The sequence below is a fragment of the Agelaius tricolor genome, unplaced genomic scaffold (assembly GCF_023055355.1).
Source record: "Agelaius tricolor isolate 1412-34295 unplaced genomic scaffold, bAgeTri1.0.p SCAF_19, whole genome shotgun sequence".
NCBI lineage: Eukaryota > Metazoa > Chordata > Aves > Passeriformes > Icteridae > Agelaius > Agelaius tricolor.
Window position 1 is genome coordinate 14154703 of NW_027269279.1, and position 14486 is coordinate 14169188.

Consider the following 14486-nt stretch of genomic DNA (forward strand, 5'->3'; position numbering starts at 1 on the left):
GAAAATCTAGTTTGGACATGAAGAATAATTCAACAATACTTGAAAAGAGAATTTTGAAAGGCTGAAATTCAGTGAAGATATGCCTCAACAGATACTCAACTGTATATTCACAGGCCAAAAGTTTTATGAGTTAATTCCAGGAGGAGCTTCAGTGTGCACTAAAACACATTTATGGTCAGACCAAAACACAGTTTTCTAACATAGGTTCCCAACTGAGTATCTCTGTCCTGCACCTCATCACCATCAAGCTGAATCAAAGTTTAGGAACAGAGTGATAGGCAAGGGGCAATGGCTTTAAACTGAAAGAGGGGGAATTTACATTAGATAACTCTGCCCTGGGAGGGTGGGCAGGCCCTGGCACAGGTGCCCAGAGCAGCTGTGGCTGCCCCTGGATCCCTGGCAGTGCCCAAGGCCAGGCTGGGCAGGGCTTGGAGCAGCCTGGGACAGTGGGAGGTGTCCCTGCCATGGCTGGGGTGGCACTGGATGGGCTCTAAGGCCCCTTCCAACCCAAACCATTCCATGATTCTGTGATTCTATAAATGCAGATTTCTGTATCAAATTCACCTCAAAGTCAGCAGACCTTCCTTTCTTTGCTGTACTGTGGATATCAGCCTTGCAGACTGCACCCATCAGAACTGCCAGCTGTGGCTGCAGCACCTCAGCAGGGCCTATAGCTGGCTGGAGACTGCCAAGGAAAGGGAGAGACCTCATGCTCCAAAAATTTGGTATTATAAGGAATAAGCTGTTTTGGTAAGAGAAAACAGTAGCACTATTTAAGAGGTTCTTTCCCCATTTATCTCCCAGAAGCTGGCCAAGGATAGATTATATTATTATACAAGGATACATTATCAGGCAGCCCATGGAATGTTATATTCCACAGAGGGGGCAGAGAAGACAACAGTAGCTCTGAGGAGGAGCAGGAAAAGTAGCTCCAAAATATAAAGAAAAGAGATATTCTGTGTCCTTCCTCTACAATGTATACTCTCCTTGACGTACATGAATCCTAAAGGAAAAGGGGAAACACTGAAGGGGAGAGGCTGTGACTCTAAAAGTAACCACAGTTTTCAATTGCAGACCAAGGAGAAAAATCAAATAGACAAGAAACAAACTCACACTACAGGTTACATTAAATACATTAAAAGAAATAAAAATCAATATTCCTTACTCCAAGCAACTACTTAGCACAAATATCACAACCTGATATTAACTATGGAGAAATGTAACTATAAATAATTCACGCTGTTAAAATAATTTTAAAATAACATTAAGAGCCAAATATGTTTGTTTTGAAACACCACAGTGACTTCAAGAGCTACTGTGACATTTCCAGTCCTATAAAACATGTTCTCCTTGCAGATTTAACAATACCCATGAAGCTCCTGAGACAATTCTGAACAGGCTTTTAAACAAGGCAAGTTCTGATGGTTGTCTTTAAACAGGATTAAAGTTGAACAGTTTAACAAACCAGGCCTGTACACACATTCCTCACTGACAGCAGCTGCACAGAGGATGATCCAGAAATGCTTTTTAACCCAAGATGCCCCATATCAGACTAAGGGGGCCACCACTGTTTGTTCCAAGAGAGAAATCTCATCTTCGACTGGTGGTGTTCCAACACTTGTCCATTAGCAGGGTACAAAGATCCTCCCATCCTAAAGGCAGTTATTTAATTAAGTCAATTTGCCAAAAGCTTCAAAGGGCATTTGTTTTGTTTCCAAAACTCCCCTGACAAGAGGAGCAGCCAGGGCAGCATTGTGCTGCAGTCACTCGGAGAACACAAATCCTCTCCATCCAAACAGCAGCAGAGTGCTAAATAATCTATTTACCACTCTTCAAAAAATCTGTTCCATTTCTTTTGGCAAGGAGGGTCCTATATTTAACATGCTGTATTTTCATTATGATTCACTCTCAAACAAAGGCACTGTTGAACCTCTTTTAGAGCACAGGACACTGTTATTTCCCCAAACCTAAACAGGATTTGTATACAGATACCAAAGAACACGTCCATCACTTTGGAATTTGAGAATTTTCAGAATATGTAAGCACAGACATTTCCAGGTGCTATTTACAGGTAGTTTTTGTAGCACCAGGAGTTCAAAAATCATCTCAAATCTTTATTAATCTAAATCTCAATTCTGCAAAGTATTCCTGGCCTTAGAATTAAAGCCATTGCTCGGATTACACATAAACAGTTAAAACACAAGCAAGCTTAGTGTGCCACTTCACAGTCACAGTAATTTCTGGAGTAAATAAAAATACTCTTTACTGTAATAGCAAGGAGGAGGAGGATGAGGAGGAGAAATGAGCACATACTATTTACAGTCCATGGACATAGTTACAGCAAAGTGATGCCACATACAAATGGACTTCAGCTTCCAAACAAAAACCAACAGGTATTTCCTCCAAACATTCACAAGAAGAAAGGAAAATGCCATTATATTCTGCCATTCCTTATTCTCAGCCCTGCAGAGTAATCTAGCAAATGTGCCAGTAAGAATTCAGAATTATTCTTGCACATATAGAGGAAAAATATGTATTGAAACACCTTTTCTAGTTTAAATCTTAATCAAGGTGAAGAATAATCTGCCCACTACAGAGTAGATTTGGGCATGCTTTGTGCTCTTTTATTGGGCTCTTTTATTTTAACCCCATTGAAATGAGTGAATTTCAAAATTCCAAAGTGCAACTTTCCAACATAATCTTATTTTTTTGTCTGATGGTTAAGTGTCCTGTTTTCCTTCAACAAAATGTTTTTCACTTGTGGAAGCTGCAAAAGGAGAATTGCCTCCTCTCACTGCTTCCACTCCTGATCCATTTCTCAGGAAGGCTGACACACTTTATCAAACTCTATGTAATCTTCCAAGTTTCCTGCACTGCCTTTTTTCTAAAGAAACAGACCACCAGCATTTAGATTCCAGACCATAGCACTGCCTGCTTTAACACATTTCTGTATGTCCTTCCAATTACAGGATTCCAATATAATCACAGCTCACTGTCAAGCACAAATATTATCTTTTAAGTAAGGGCAAGATTTGAGACCTGCTAAAAGGTCTTTTCATCAGAAAGGCTCCTGTGAAATCATATCTACATGCATGATTAGAGTCTATTAAGAAAATTACTGTGACACAGATTTCCTCCTGACTGAAGGAACCAGGCATTTCGTAACTTCTACACACCAACATTGCAGCTGGCAGGTTTTTCTCCCTCCCAACATCTGAGTCATTTTTTACCTGGGTATTAAAAACCCCAAACTACTAACAGCAGCAGGAAGATATGTGAAAGCAGTCTGAAAACTGGAATGATGTCATCTCAGTTACATCTATCAGTATCTGGGAGTTTCTGTCATTTTGACTAACCTGAAACAACACTGGAAATCCTGCTTTTAATCAATGGCTTCCAAAGGAACTGGTGAATCTGCTGGTTTCAGCCCCAAAAGCTTCTTTTAGATAAACTCAGAAATAAACCCCACTCTAACAACAAAAACTGAAGAATGACAAGACTCTCACCAACATAATTGATGGTTAGTGACTAAAAGCTTCATGTTTGTGGTAGAAGATAATGGCACAATTCTGCTCTGAGGAGATCCCATAACATTTAATTTTTGTCAGCTGGCTGATAAGCCAGTGCAAGTGCACAGAGAGGATTTTGGGTGTGAAGCAGGAGGAGAGGAAACTGAGCTGTGGTTTGTCCCCACCAAGGCTGAGTGCTCTGTTTCTTGCAGCCCTGGAGCCAAACTGAACCTTGATACCTGCATGAGCCCCAGCCAAGTGCTTATCACTGCAAAGATCTTCAATTACATTGCACAACTGCAAACAAGACTTAACTCATGTACTAGAAACAGGAAACAAGTGAATTTCGGTTGCCAGGAGTAAGAGCTGTGGGAAGTGAGCTTTTTAAGTCACTAAATCTCTTTGACGTATCAGCAAACTCATCTGTGGAGCAGCAATTTCCACGGTCATGTTTCAAAACAAAACTGCCTCAGAGACTTTCATTTTACTACAAGTCAGTGAGTTTTGCTATTATGTGTTTCTCTGTATTTACAGCTTTCTACTGTTGTATTTTTACAAAAACACATATGTCTCACCTCAGTAAAAACGCTGTTGTGGTGCTTATTATTTATCAGAGGATGGAGCAGCTATGGCTGAGTGTGTAGCATTATTAGGAGTCCCTGGAACTGGGAAGCAGCCCTGTTTGGAATATGATTTGGACTGGCTACTGGTGTTTGCCAGAGGCATGGTCTGCTAGGAGACAGGCAGCTTGGCAGCCGAGCACGGACAGCTCCGTGGATGAGAAGCAAATTAACTGCAAGTCATGTTAAAACAATTCAGGCAGAATTCAGACAGATTGAGAGCCACCACAGAAACAAACAGCACCAGCAGTTTGCTAAAACACACAGAGCTGCAAAGGAATGAGAACATCTTCAGCTGACTTAATTCACAATCAGCAAGCGTATCTAAATCTGGTGCTCAGCAAGAGCAACTGGGGGATCTGTTTAAATAAATAGTTGGCTTCATTTTTTCTCATCACAAATTTTCCCTACCACAGTTTCCTCACAACACCGAGACAAGTAACGTAACCACATACATTGTGTAAATCCTGCTCTTTAACACAGCTCATTATCATATGGAATTTACTCAAGATTAATTTCCAACACCAAAACACCACTCAGTGAACAGCACAGGGAGCAAAACTGTGAATGTGCTTGTTCAAGGCACATGTTTTACACAGACACCCTGCCTGGAAACAAAGACAGAATTCACCTCTTTTATAGCTCAACATTAAAAAGCCCCAAGACAACGGGTTATTCTCTTGGTAGAAATAAAAAATGCTTTTACTGGTTTCTGAAGTTCACTTCTGGTAAGAGTTCCTCCTCCTCTTTAATCTGACCCTGCTCTTACTGAAGCATACACTGCCATGTGGCTATTTTGACTGAAATAAAGTTGAAAACATGCACTGTCCAAACAAATTAGGCCAATACCATTTAGAGGAAAAAACTGTTCTGCACTCATAGGCAAAAATCCAGCAGACCAGATCTAGTTTTGCACAGTTAGTGATTGTTTTGAGCCTGTTCAGGTTTTGATGCCAATCCCATGCTGGTCCCAACTTCCAGTGGGGCTTAAATCCATACACAGAGGTAAGGAAAACTCATCTCTTGCACACAGCACTTGGAACTCTGGATCTAAACTCCTTACTAGCTCCTGGAATACTACACTGGAAGATCTGCCAGCCACATCAGCTTTTCCACCAGTTTCTCCCTGCACACAGGTTCTATTTCATATCAATATTAGTATTTTCCTTCACAGTTTTCAAAATATGTAGACTGACGTTACTCAAAATCTTCAATCTTCAAAAAGGTATCCTAAAAAAACCCCAAACAACCATTAATGTTGTAAACACCGTAACTAGGTATGAAAATAAACAAACATTTTCTTCTTGTCTCTTTATAGATTCAGTCTGACCAAACAATTACATCTTTTCTGAGGCATACAGAGCCCAGCAATGTTTGATTAAACTGTGCCTGCCTTTCAGAAGGAAAGCTGAACTTGGGGTAGGTTTAATGGTTCTGCAAAGAAAAACACTCAGAAAGGAGCCCCCAGCAAGCTGTATCTTCACTGCAGGTTAACAGCAATACCTTCTGCAGACTATCAGCCACACACAACTCCAGATTTTTTCCTTAATTTCTGCTGCTGGGTACCAGAATATCCTTGTTGGAGTGACAGGACTCTGAAGTCACTGAAGAAAAGGGGGTTCCTTTTACAGAATTGTATGAGGAGGTTTTAGAGCTTGGAAACACATGGAAAAGAAAACACTCAAGAGTCCTCTCATCTGAATGGGACTTTACCACTTGAGAGAAAGAGCAGAAGCACCAGGTAAAGGAATCACAGTCCAAAACTCCTAACACAGGGCAAAAAGGAAGCCTGAGAACCATACAAAACAAAAGGGAACTTCCCAACATTTTTTTCTAACTTTCCATGGGCTTTGACAGCTGTACTAGACACAGGGAATGCACCTCAGCAAGAGACTCTCTAATAACTCAATTTCCAGCCCTTGGCAGCCTCAAAGAACAGGAAGGTTTCATCTCCTCCACTTGGGAAAGAAGAGCTCCCACAGCAACAGGAGACACAAGCATGTCTCCAATGAAATGCTCATGACCATCTGCTGAGCTTTGCTACTGCTCATCACATCCAACAACCAACAAGCTTCAAAAAACACCTCTAACAAGATGTTCTAGATGGTTTGAACACGTTTTCTGGACTTAATGGACTCAACAAAAAACATGCTACAACACAAAAGGGCAATTCATTACTGCTGGAGATGACTGTGACAAGATGATCTGTTCCTCTACTCCCATCAAGTAATAATTGTTCAAAGATAAATCCTTTCCTCTTTAAAGCTGATTTCCTAAGGATCTTCAAGCCAGTCCAATAAAAATTCTCCTTGTAGTGTCATCCAAGAAAAAAGGGCCACAATGTCACAATTCCAAGCAAAATTTTTACAGGAAAGGATCTGCCAGTGAGGGGAGCAGAGACAGACACAGTATCATGGAAGAGGTAGCTCCTCAAAGGTTTCCAGGTATCTCAGCAAGAAAAATCACTGATCTTTGGAGTGTCATGTGAAATCTTTGCTCACATCTCTACAGATTGAGGAAATATTTTACTTTAATCTCTCCTTGCTAATGGAAGAATAATTGTCTTGATATCAGCACCTTCTTGCCCTCTGACACTGAGAATTAGTTATTTTCTACTTCTGTTTGAAAAGGTGAGAGGTAAGGTTTATCCCCACCTTTGGCTCATGCAAGCACAGGCACACAAACCTCAGTCACCCTGCTCAGTCCTGCCTTAAAACAGCAAGTCCAGACCAAAATTACCAATCATGGTTGATGATGATTCAGATGAAATGAATCCTTGCAATTTTTGAGATCAGGTGAAGGGACCAGATTCTGGATATTTTTCCTTCTTTTTCTCTTAATAGAAAGAATGCTTATATAAACACACCACAACAAACAAAACCAGAAAAAGGAATGGATTGATTTGTCACACACTAAAAAAGGATTAGAACCAACCACCACAGAAGCAAGGTCTTGCCTAACAAAACTGGTCCCAAACCATGAAGGGTCACAGTGCATATAAACACACTGAATTAAGAAAAATGGGCTGGAGCTGTACTTGAACAAGGTTAGTCAGAGATGCACATCACTTGTTTTTAATGTAATTAGAATAATAAATAGTTCTTTTAGGTGTTTTTTCTGCATTTGGACTTCACAGCTCTTTCTTTCCCATAGGATATTCTCTAGCCATCACCTAGAGAATTTCCTTCCAGCCTTGATACACATACAGCAGGATGGCAGCTACATTTTAAGCTGTTTAGACAAGTTGGACACTGCTCACTATTAGGTAGATCAGCTGCCTCACCACTTTTATTACAGCTCTTTAAATCTTTTAAGCCGTACACATTAAGTGGTAAACAGCAGGGAATCAGGAGGTGAAAAAACAAACTAAGCCAAATTTTCCTTCAGCAGAAATTTCAGTTTCAGAAGAACAGACAAACTCAATGAAGTTTTTCTTTGCTTTTCTTAAAAGCTTTGCTGAAGCATCAATAAGAAAAAGCTAACAAACAATCATGGTTGATAATCCTATTAAGACAATAAACTGGGGGATGGGGAGAGACTGGAAAAGGATAGCAACCCTCAAATGCCAGCTAAGAAAATGGCAAAGAGAGAGAACACTGCTGCTTGGCACAAGAAAATTCAGGGAGCAAGTCTTTGTTCCAAAATGGAAACACAACATTTTTGTGTAAAATACTCAGCTCACCTGCTCTCTTTAATAAGAGAAAAAGAAGATGTATCTAAAGTTAAACTTTTTAAAGAAACACAATGCTTTTAAGCTTAATCTTCTTCAACAAGAGATGGAGCCCTGGAAAACACCAGTTCTCCTGTTTTTCTTGGCCAAGTTTTTAAAATTATTTGAAGTGTACATTCAAAGAAACACCATTTTATCACTTATGCTCTGTCATGAAAAGTCCTTTCATTATTCTCTTCCAGTGTATTCCTTGCTCAAGCCAACTTTACTTTGCTTTTTGCACAGGTGTAAACTGAGGCAGTCTGGGTCCCTTTCCTGAGCTGGTGAATCCATTTGCAGCTGGCAACAGGCTAAGCCTGAAGTCCCTGAAATCTGGAATTTGTCTGAGATCTGGCCTGTTCTTTACCAGAGATGAGTTTGTTTAAAATAAACCAAGACCTCACAGAACCTCCCCCATCAGGCTCACACAGCAAGTCCTTTGCTTTGGGCTAATTCTACTTCAGTTGGTTCACATAAAACACAGTAGAGACTAAGAAAAACCTACTCCCAAGAACTTAGGTATCTGTAAATTCACAGAAATAAGCCAGATAAATAGAATTCCTCAGTCTTCCCACAAATTTCAAAGGAAAACAAAAGAAAGATAAGCTGACTCTCTTTCAGTGCAGACCAATCAGCTTCCACACAACAAAGTTAGCTGTCTCCAAAACAGTCATGTCAACTTTCAGAGTGCTCTGACCTTCACTCATAACACAAGTATCTCTTCCTTAAGCAGAAGCATCTCTTCAATGCAGAGAGAATGCTTTTTATGGGTTTTATTTAAAAAAAACCCCTAAAATTAACTATACAGACTCCAAAGTGATGTGAGCACCTCTTCAGAGTACAGGACACACACTTTCATGTCAGACAATGCAGTTTTTTTCCACAATACTAACACATCAATGAATTAACATTTACATGCTAATAAACTACAGTGATAACAGCTACTGATGTATGAATAGATAAAATATCAGAGATAAAAATTGACCTTTTTTCTACATATCAGAACATGGTAGGTTTGCCATCAAAGTTTCATGACTCAACTATACCAAAACAATCCAAACAAGAGATAAAGCACAGGGCAGGAGGAGCAGCAGTCAAAACACTGCTCTAAGCTCACACCTGGGAAACAAAGAACTAAAAAGCAGTAACTGTATCAAACAGGGAGCCAGAGCAGTGCCCCTTGACAGAAGCAGATACTTCCAGGTATATATTCCCTGCCCTGACCCACAAGGGCCATGAAATTAGGCTCTTGCCCTGCCCTTGCACAGTTTGCATTAGCTTGGCAATCTACATGAAATTTGACGTTTCCAGATCAGTTCCTCCATATTTAAAGACCATTTGCTGCACGGCTGCTGACAGAGGCCTTGACAAAAGGAGCAGTTGCTACACCTCTCCCTTCAATCTCCAAGTGTTCACATTGCTTTAGAAGATGGTGTTGTCTGGCAGCTAAATTGAGATCCTGCAGGATCCTTCCTTTCTGCAGGATTATGCTACTCTTTTCTAATTCACTCTGCTAAGATACTTTCCAACTTTTAGCTTCGAGGATGTCTTTTTCAACAAGTGCTTTCATTTTTGCTTACATGATAAGAACTGCTTCAATTATCTCCTTTTCACAATATCACTGGGGACTGAAATGGGGAACTACAGACTCAAGAAAGCACATCCTTTAGTTCTGTCCCACAAAAGGATCTACTGTGCTTCCTAAACACCTGTATGGAGAAAAACAAGTGCAATAAATAGAATACAGTAAATGGCATGTACATACTTTAGTAATTGCTCCTGTCTGTGCTGTGTTCAGCCCGGTGTGCCCAGCCATCTGTGGAGATACTTGGGTTAAAGTCTCTGCCAGCACACTGCCTGCATTCCCCTGCATGGCAGGGGCAGAATATTGCATTCCTGCTCCCCTTCCTCTTCCAGCTGCCCCAAGAGATCCATTCATTACCTGCCCTTGTCCTTGCTGAGGCTGATTCATTAAACTGTGACCAGAATTACTGTTGAGAAGGCTCTGGTGTGTCTGACTGAAATTAGTATTCATACATATCCCAGGTCCAGTCTGTGATGTCGCAGGGCTGCTCGTCACCATTCCCACTTGTTTTTGTGCTTGAGAGTTCAGAGTTTGGGATGCAGGTGTGGTAGGTCCAGAGGTGCTGGCTGCTTGTTTGGCCAGGCCAGGAGCAGAGGAGTCCCCTGGGTTCAGCGGGCTCTTGCCCATGGCGCCCAGGCTGCCGATGCTGGCGCTGTTTGGCTGCCCCTGCACCTGAGCAGCCACTCCCTGCTGCACGGGGCTGCTCGAGTTCACATTGCCAATTCCTGGGTTCAAGGAAGAGCCGCTGCTGCCCCTCAGGAGTTCAGAAAGTTGTTTGTGTTTGGAAGCCGCGTCTGGAACGAGGTTCCCGCTGCTATTTAAAAGGCCCAACTCGCCATTGGGGATCAGCTCATCGGGAAGATCATTTTCCAAGTCAAACAAGGATCCGAAATCTACAAGTTAAAACAGAAACACGGGTGAGAAAACACGACAAACGAGGAGCTAAAATATTTATCTTTGCTACTTTGTACCAGCACTACAGGGCATTCAGGATGCCTTTACCCAGGACTAAGAAGTGAGGGAGGGTCCCTTTCAGAGCACAGCCATCACACACTGTGCACACACAGCCACACAGGGCACAGCACTGGCCAATAAACAGGTTTTCTGGCAAGAATTTTGACAAAACGAAGCTTAAGAAAACTAAGGTGGCATGAATACAATGATCTAATCTAATGCTTAGATTTCCCTTGTTTGGGCTAAAAGATGAAGGCAGAAATAACAACAGATTTTTTTCCTATTGATTTATGCTCCCAAAAGAGCAATTACATCACCTTTTCCAACCTCCTCTGTAATCCCAAGCCACCGCATTTCACCCAGCAATTCTACCCTGTCATTTATGTGTGCACATGGCCAAAGAACATCTTCCAGCACTGCTTCAGAACTTCACCAAAGAACAACAATGATTTCCTCAGCAGTTTGATCCCAGTCTCACATATGAAGACGTTTCAGATCAGCTTCTAGTCCTTGATTTGTACCATGATCTGCTACCTCAGAAGATCCCAAAAGGGACTCAGCATTTTCTCCTTGTAATGCCTCTTGAATCGAGTCACTGCTCGATTCCTGAACAGCTCAAATAATTCAAATTGCTCTGTAAGTGCCCAGCCATCATTTATCATGCCCAATATTGACAGAGGTAATCCACACACTCTCCAGATGAGCAAAATAAATCAATCAAATCTTCATTAAGCCACTTGAAGGAACAGCTCTGCCTGGCTGCAACATCCAGACTAATAAAAAAGTGGTGGGGCTTCTTTTATTTTCCTTTAAAGGACCAACTCAGGTTCACTCAAATATTTTATTGCACATCATAAGCAGCATCTGTATAACAAGGTTATTTGAGTATGTAATTAAAAAATAGCATGTTAGTTCACTGTATACAGGTACTTCCATGTGCAAATAAAAGTTACATATTTGAAGACATAAGGACAGGCACATATTTATAAGCATCTAAGCAGACCAGCCTCAATACACCAGAGTAGCTGTTCAAACACACAACACATCTTGGAAGAGTTTTCCAATCCAAGGATGTGAACTAAAACAATCACTTCTCACTGTAACATAAATGAGTGAAAACATTATTTTGCCCCCCAAGCCAGCCCTGAGAAACCCCAGTCCTTCACACTGAGAAACAAACCACATTTTTTCCAGGTTAGAGCAAAGAAGAGTTCTTTACTTAAGAAGGATATTCCAAAGGCTTCATTGTTTTAAAGTTTAATTTGCTCTTCAACCACAAAAAAGTTGGTGCAAGATGCAGGCTGCAAAAATTATGTAAGATGGTACATTGAAAAGAAACAACAAACCTCAAGCAACACAAACTATCACAAAGCACAGATACATCACCAAGCCATCTCAGTACATTTTAATAGTGTAGTGACAGCTTTTATCAGCATGTGCATTTCCAATTCAACCTAACTGAAGAAAAATTAATAAAAATGGTCAGACAAGCAATGCCTAGTGAGTTACACAAACAGGCACAGTAAACAAAGACAAAACCATTAAATTCTGGCTGTTTTGAGGTGCTCAAAGCTCCATGTCCTTCAGGGGCCCACACTCTGCCATCATCACCTACTGAAGCTAATCCAGGATTGCATGATGTGGCTTGTGACAAGTACACCCTGCTCAGAACAGAGCCCCTGCTCCCTTCCAAGCAGGCAAGGAACAAACTAACATTCATTTAGCAAGATTCATGAAAGTATTTTTAATTTCTCTTCCCTGCTGCCTTTCATTTCAGGTCTTCAGTTCATCTTTAGTACATCTCTGCGTACCTTTGACTCCACGATCGCTTCATCTCTCCTCCACTTTCCCACACAACCCCTGGACACTGACCAGGCTGCAGTCTGCCACTTCACAGACATTTTAGTTCTACTTTCCCTCTTCCACTCTCCCAAATTTCCCTATTTAAGCTGGGAATGCTGGGAGGGGCTCTGAGAGGCTCTGCCACAGGAGCCCAACCAAATCCATTTGCTTGAGCATCACCAAGGGTGGCACATGGGGCCAGGGCTGAGGCTTTGCCTCTCTTCAACTGCTCTCATCATCCCAGCCCCCCACATTCAAGGTTTCATTCACACAATTTCTGTAAATCCCATATAAAGGTGTTCTTCCAAGCTTCTGCATCAAAATTCTTAATATTTCATGGACCATAGATGTGTGGGTGTGGGGATAGGGGCAGAGAAGAAGAGACAAAATGTCAAGGGGGATGATGTTGCTGTGGCTTAAAGAGTAGTTTTTTCCAGCTGTATTTCAAAATGGGATGCTGGAGTATAAATGCTCAATTTGTTTTTTTGCTTGGCTGGCTGGACTCTCTCAGTCTTGCCAGAGCCAAGAACTGGAAATGTTTTTGCAGTTTACAAAAAAGAGTGAAGAAAGCATTTGGGAATATTGCCACTTAAAACCTGAAATAATCTACCACTCCTAAGCTCCTGTAAGAAGGCTGTACATTTAGGTTAGACATGGAAAATGTACTGCTCTGCCAGCAGGAAAATAAAAAGCAGGTAAACAACTTAACACAATGGTCCTGTAAAAATTCACCAAGAATTCAATTGTTCATGCAATGATTAATCATCTTCTTTTATATTTCATCAGAGTCATGCACATTAAAAACAGCAACACAAGGCACATTTTACAATGGTTATAAAATACAACAGAAAACAAAAATCTACTTGAGCATGTCTGCAACAAATCCATAAAGATAAGAGATTGTCTTGGCAGTTATAAAAAGAATAAGTATATTTACACACATATAAAAATCTGCCATAATAAGAACACGGCCCATTTCTACTGACAGAGAAATGAAAAGCAACTGCAGTGCCTCCATCCTCACAAGAAGAACAGAATTGATCCCATTCTCAATGCTTCAACTGTTTCTCAAAGGCTAAAAACCAAAAAAAACCCAAGGGATGCCTTTGCCTTTCCATGCAGTTACCTGAAGCAATGGTCAGGGAACACCTTTGCTGAGAAGTCTCACCAAGTTTAACCTGCTCCATCCTCAAAGCTGCCACCATGCACCCAGCACTCAGCAGAGCAGGAAAAGTGGTCTGGATTTTAAAGGAGAACAGAATCCCTAATAAAAGGCACATACCTCTAACTCAGGGCTCCTGCAGCAGCAGAGCTGACTGAGGCTGTGCAGATTCACCTCCTTGTGTCTTGTCTCTAACACAGCACCTCTGATCCTCAACCTGATACCTTTCAGTACCTCTGTCACATAAACCCCAATGTCCTCTAAACAGCAGAGCACCAAAAAAGCAGGGATTATGTTCTCTGGAAGGCATGGAAAAGCACTAGGCAAGTACCACACCCCCACTCTTTCCAAAGGGCTCCTTCTCCAATCTGAGCATTCTGCCTTCCTCGAGCAGCTATTTTCACACATCGAAGATAACCACACTTGAGACAGTTTCTCTCCTAATTTCAGTCTTATGAGCTTAAATGTCACAGTTTTCTGCCTTCCTGGACAACACTTTCAGCAACCAGAATTAAAAAAAAAAACATGTTCTGTTTCCTTCTAAGTCTTCTCAGAAGAAAAAAACCCAAAACTCTGCTGCATCCTGAAGGCAGAACATTCTCATCTGTACAACTGCTTGTGACTGTTACTGGGAGACTTTCCTAATATACATATTCAATCAATTAACTTGTTTCAATGTCACCATTTTTTCCCCTTTAGCTCAGCCTGGAGAGGTGACAAACATCCTAAGGTGTTTCATTATGTGTCTTATTATCTCAAATGTATCTCACAGCAAGCAGGAGGAGAACTATCAAATTCAGTTTCATTTTTTTACAGCATAATCTTTGCTTGAGACGTGACTGGGAGTTGTCCTGTCACAAACTGACTGTTCATGGCATGGAGCAGACACTCAAGTCCAGCACACAAGCAGTATTTTCACCAGGCCTTTCTTTCATGCCAACATAGCTGTTACATTTCAGTGAGCCCAATTTTGTTTTGTAAGGCTTCTTTCAATCACGCCAGACCCCAGCAGACAAAGCCTCAACAGTTCAGAGCTCCAGCCATTCCCTAAAATTCACTGTCAGGTAGCTCCCCTCAATAGCCACACTGTGTGGCACAGCCAGCA

General features: G+C 41.3%; 1 protein-coding gene across 7 annotated transcripts in view; it reads right to left on the minus strand.

Annotated features, from left to right (window-relative positions):
- CREBBP (CREB binding protein) overlaps positions 1–14486 on the minus strand; it is a 97926-nt gene that overhangs the window by 73424 nt on the left and 10016 nt on the right. For 6 of the 7 annotated variants that reach the window (XM_071444439.1, XM_071444437.1, XM_071444440.1 and 3 more), the window contains exon 2: positions 9604–10316. In XM_071444439.1, the coding sequence (XP_071300540.1) occupies positions 9604–10316 (713 nt within the window). The remainder of the gene's footprint in view (positions 1–9603; positions 10317–14486) is intronic. The other variant, XM_071444441.1, reaches the window with a different exon arrangement.